The sequence below is a fragment of the Arachis ipaensis genome, chromosome B10, assembly GCF_000816755.2.
Source record: "Arachis ipaensis cultivar K30076 chromosome B10, Araip1.1, whole genome shotgun sequence".
Classification (NCBI taxonomy): Eukaryota; Viridiplantae; Streptophyta; class Magnoliopsida; order Fabales; family Fabaceae; genus Arachis; species Arachis ipaensis.
In genome coordinates, this window is record NC_029794.2 from 119,560,294 (window position 1) to 119,565,382 (window position 5,089).

General features: G+C 33.9%; 1 protein-coding gene across 2 annotated transcripts; it reads left to right on the top strand.

Moving 5' to 3' along the window:
* Positions 659–3,367, top strand: LOC107624113 (probable nucleoredoxin 3). Of its 2 annotated transcripts, none has more exons than XM_016326574.2 (4): positions 659–829; positions 1,476–1,596; positions 1,698–2,177; positions 2,408–3,367. In XM_016326574.2, the coding sequence occupies exons 2-4, from the start codon at positions 1,501–1,503 to the stop codon at positions 2,993–2,995; spliced, it is 1,164 nt and encodes a 387-aa protein (XP_016182060.1). In that variant the 5' UTR covers positions 659–829; positions 1,476–1,500; the 3' UTR covers positions 2,996–3,367. The 2 variants fall into 2 exon arrangements, with proteins under 2 accessions (XP_016182060.1, XP_020969111.1); XM_021113452.1 differs by having other exon boundaries at positions 691–836.

The following is a 5,089-nucleotide window of genomic DNA, read 5'->3' on the forward strand; positions in this document are numbered from 1 at the left end:
GAGCTTGTTTAAATAAAACTGGCCCAATAATCATAGCAATAATTCAGCCATAATAATTAAGATATTTTTGTAATAAAGGCTGAATATTAGATTCACAATGGGCTAACTAACGTTTCTTTCTTTCGACCCAAGACACAATAATAATTCAGCCACTTAATATGTCAATTTTACACGAGGCTAATTATATTTTCTTAGCACAATTGGGATTTGTTTTGCTTTTATGCCCAATATACATAATCTGCAAAACAAACAAAATTATTAATCAGCAACTATAACATGAAGATCAAATTAATAATTTTGTAATTAATTTTGTTAATAGTATTTGATCATCATCAATTTAATTTGGAGTTTTTCAAACTGTTGTCCTATTTTAGTTCCTTTATTAGCAGTAGAGAAGTAAAGTAGTTAACTAGTTAAACAATTAATGAAAGAACACGAGATGATAAAAAAAAACACAACTAAAAGCATTTATTCTATTAATCTATTTTAATTTCTTAGTACTTGTAGATATACTAAAATAGTAACAAGAAAATAAATAATTAAAAGTTAGTATCAAAATTAGAAACAGTTATTCTAGTTTAGCTCCTATGTATGTAGTGCTAGTATTCCCCAAGTCACAATCAAAGTGTTATTTAATTATAATTAAAATTAATTGTTAATTAACGTTAATTAAATTAAATGTGTCTGATTTTCCCACCGCTCTCCACCAATATCAATAAAATCTCTGCTTTTGTGAAGAAAACTCAAACCTTTATCCACTAACAAAATCTTTGGTGCTGTGCTCTTCTTCTTCTTCAGCTTCAGCTTCAGCTTCAGCTTCTGCTGCAAGGTAACAAGTAATAACACTTCGATTAATCTTCAAAAGCATGCATGTATTTGATTCGGGGTTTATGCTCTTCATGAAGCTCTATGCATGTCTCTCAAGTTATAAAAAATGGTTCTTTTGATCAAATTAGTATGAAATGTTTATGAGATATTTCTTGAATGCAATGATTTTGCTAACTTTCATATTCAGAATTTAGTTATTGATATTGTAATATAAACAATTAGCTAAGTCATTCGTTGATCATAAAAATCACTGTATGATGTGATGGAAGAAGAATACGTGGTTCTTCAATTAGGAAAACCTATACGCAACCTCTTTGTTATAAGTTTCAAAGACTGAAGCATCATCCTTCAGGGGAATATCCTGCATATTTGTTCTCAAATATTCTTGGAGTTTAATTGCTATGCATTTACTTGGTGTAGAAGAGTTTTACATTGTTAGCTAATTTGACTTTTGAATTTGTCTGATTTTTGCTGATGCGGCAATATACGATTGGATATCCTATGTGAAAAATATTTTTAATTCTATATATATATAGCTGATCTATTCATTCTGAATACCCCCAAATCTTAATTGAAGGAGTGAAGTGCTTTAGACAAATTTTGTGAAAATTTTTGAAGTGTCTGAACTGTTTGTATTCTATCTTCAGGTCTGTTTGCCCTTGCAGTGTATCTATGGCAGGGTTTCAAGCTGAATATATTGATGACTATGATATTTTGAAGATATTTGCTGCTGAAGGTGTTGAGTTCCTTGTATCAAGTGAAGGGAAGGTATATTAGTTTCTGCAGAGCCCTCTCTCTAACCAAGATTTGCAATTCTATGATCTTAGTCACTATAGCTAATACTTGCCATCTTTGAACAATGAGAATAGGTACCCTTGTCGGAATGCGATGGGAAAATCATTTGCCTCTTTTTCTCTGCAAATTGGTGCAGACCTTGCAGAGCATTCATTCCCCATTTGATTGAACTCTATGGTACACTGAGAAAGAGAGGCCTAAATTTGGAGATTATCTTCATCTCTTTTGATCATGATGAGGATGGTTTTAAGGAACACTTGAAGAGTATGCCATGGCTAGCTGTCCCGTTTGATGCAAAGTTGCATAGAAGATTCATCAACAGATACCAAGTTGATCGAATCCCATCATTCCGTCCATTATATCCTGATGGAACGATAGTCGAAGACGATTTAATTGTGACCATTGAGGATTATGGTGCTGATTCTTTTCCCTTCACAAGGAAGAGATATGAGGAATTGAAAGCCAAGGATAGAAAGAAACGCGAAGAAGCAAATTTGGAGGAATTATTGGCAGACGAGGGACGCGACTTTCTTATCACTGGAGATGATAGAAAGGTAGCCTAGTGACCTTGCCTGGAGTTTTTATTATGCATTATGTTATTCACATATGGCATAAGTACATTTATTGTGTTTACAATAAATTATATTAATCTTTAGATTAGTATTTTCTCTCTTAGATAGAAATTCTGTTATATGTCCATTATTCTTACAATGTTTCTGAAATTTTGTTTAGTATTGGGTCCTTATTTGTGTTTCATAGCATAAGACTTGTCTTATGATTGCAGGTACCAATATCTCAACTAGTTGGTAAAACTATAGGCCTCTACTTTTGTGCCTATTGGTCTCCTCCATGCCGCGCATTCACTGTCCAACTCATGGATTTATACAAAAATCTCAAGGCTGCAAAAGGTGACTGCTGCGAGGTTGTTTTAATCTCGACAGATAGAGACCTGAAGGAGTTCAATGTCAACAGAAGTAATATGCCATGGCTCGCCATCCCATACGAGGACAAAACTAGGCATGACCTTTGTAGGATCTTTGACATAAAAGGAATTCCGGCTTTGGTCTTTGTCGGACCAGATGGCAAAGTGACTAGTACCAATGGGAAGTTTATGGTCTCCTCATATGGTGCAGAAGCATTCCCCTTCACCGAATCACGGATAAGGGATCTAGAAGCAGCTCTTAGAAAGGAAGGAGAGGCTTTGCCGCAACAGTTCGAGGATGTCAAGCATGAACATGTGCTGAAGTTGGATATGGCCAAAGCATATGTATGTGATTCCTGTAAAGAGAAAGGGAAATTCTGGGCATTCTCTTGTGATGTTTGTGACTATGATCTACACCCAAGTTGTGTAGAAAAGGTCAACAAAAACTAAAATTGGTGGAGAATGCAATCGAAGTAAGTTTGCAAACAGATATATGGATTGGTTACTTTTGTAGTGAAGGAGTTTCAGAAATTGTTAAAACCTGTCATCAAAATTAAGGTAAATGAGGTGAATTCTTGTAAGGGGAAAGTTAATAGAATTATTTTTTAGAAAGTTTAAGTGCAGAGTGTTTGTTATAAGAAATGTGTGGTTTAATTTAAAACCATTATCTTGAATGTGGGTGCCTCTGAATAGTAGTAATTTGATAAAACCTTAACCTTATACTGTTATACATATGAAAGAAGAAAATTTTGGATATTTTATAGGGAACATACATTTGTGTGGGTAAATAATTATTGTTGACATATATATTTATTTTTCTTTATGCTCAAGTTATCAGTTTATTTACTTTTCATTGCAAAGGGCTTATAATCTATGTACATTTAATGTAGAATTTTGTACTCTATTTTCCATCTTAACATGTGGCCTCACCTCTGTTGATATCAACATAAATAAGGTAAAAGAGGAGTAAATGCTCCCTCAAATTTCATGGCAAGTTAAATTGATCTCTAACCCATGCTGGTGTAGCGTATTAAATTCCATGTAGGATGGAACAAAATGATGCGTTTGTGATGGAACTTAACAATCCACATTTACAGGAATCACATGGTGTGAAGACAAAAAATGGTTTAAGAACTATACTACTAAGTGATGTATGTTAGTTAATTTGGGTGACCAATTTAATTTAATGAAAATTTGAGGAAGTAATTTAACTTATAAAAATTTAGAGAGTTAAATTTTGATGCATTGATAGCGTAAATTATTTTTTGTTCTATAGATAATTGTACACGTTGATTGTTAAAAGTAATTATTTTTGTTGATATGGTGATAAGTAATTAAATGTATGTATAAAATTTTTTAACCGAATAAATTCATATTTATTTTTTAAAATCACTTTCGATAATTATTTGTCACGTCATGTGCTTTCCCCACATGGCATGTCATTTGTGCTGATGATGTCAGATGGTACGGCACAGGTTTATCGGGAATGGATCTTATCAATTTCTTTATATATTCTTAACGTCTTTTGTTAGTCAACATGCCCCTAAGAAGGGCGTTTTTGGGCCGGCCACAGCTTTAGGCCCAACCTGAGAGCTGGACCATAATGTCCTTTATGGGTCGGTATGTCCTTAGAAAGGGCGTTCTTGAGCAGGCCACAACTTTAAGCTCAGTGTTGGAGCTAAACTGGAACGTGTGTATACACACACACATATATATATATAACAGTGAATTCAGTCCAAAATTATATATATAAAATTCTGACTTTGTAGCATTTTAACTGTATGGTTTTTCCTTTTCTTTCTTCCTTTTCCCCCCTATATTGTTGGAAAGAAGATAGCTGTGATAAATTTTGTATATAAGAAGTTACATTATACACGTCACAGTTTATAATGATTATTCTAATAAATACCTTTGATATCATTGAGCAATAGATTTTGATTGCCACAGAAGAAGTCAAAGACATGCCCGCAAAATCTGGTGAATATAAAATAGAACAATCTGTTGTGGCTGTTAACATTGATTCATGTTAAAAGCTCAAAAATAGTCAGAAGAAACAAACGCCAAAAATGGCCTATCTGCTGTTGTTTCAGGTTTGAACAGAAGAAACCAGAGACAAAGATTCAAACAAACAAACAAACACATAGAAAACGCCCTTTTGCACCTCATAGCGGTTGAAAAGATGAGTCAGAATTGAGAGAAATAACAACAGCCTCTGAGAAATACACTCACACACTGTTTTATCCATTGAAGTGTGTACAACAAAGCAAAAACCACCCCAGAAAAAAGGGAAGATGAAATGGCATAAAAAGGATTAAACTTTTGATAACATCTTTACAAGGGAAGAGGAATAAAGGATTCTTGCCTTCTGGGGTGGGTTGGTTGGTTGCTGTAGTTTGATTCTTTGATGTTATCATATTGAATATCATCACAGAAGCTTTGAAGGATTTCAAAGAGAGAGTTGTTGGAACAAAGAGGAAGAGGGAGGAATGTGGTTGCCAAGGAGTCAACAAGAGAAGGATGGTGTAAATGGATTAGTAGCGGTTG

Bases quoted from the DNA above. Each gene is read 5' to 3' on its own strand.
- LOC107624113 (XM_016326574.2), top strand. From the start codon at position 1,501: ATGGCAGGGTTTCAAGCTGAATATATTGATGACTATGATATTTTGAAG. The intron at 1,597-1,697 runs GTATATTAGTTT...CAATGAGAATAG, and splicing joins TTGTATCAAGTGAAGGGAAG to GTACCCTTGTCGGAATGCGA. The intron at 2,178-2,407 runs GTAGCCTAGTGA...TTATGATTGCAG, and splicing joins TCACTGGAGATGATAGAAAG to GTACCAATATCTCAACTAGT.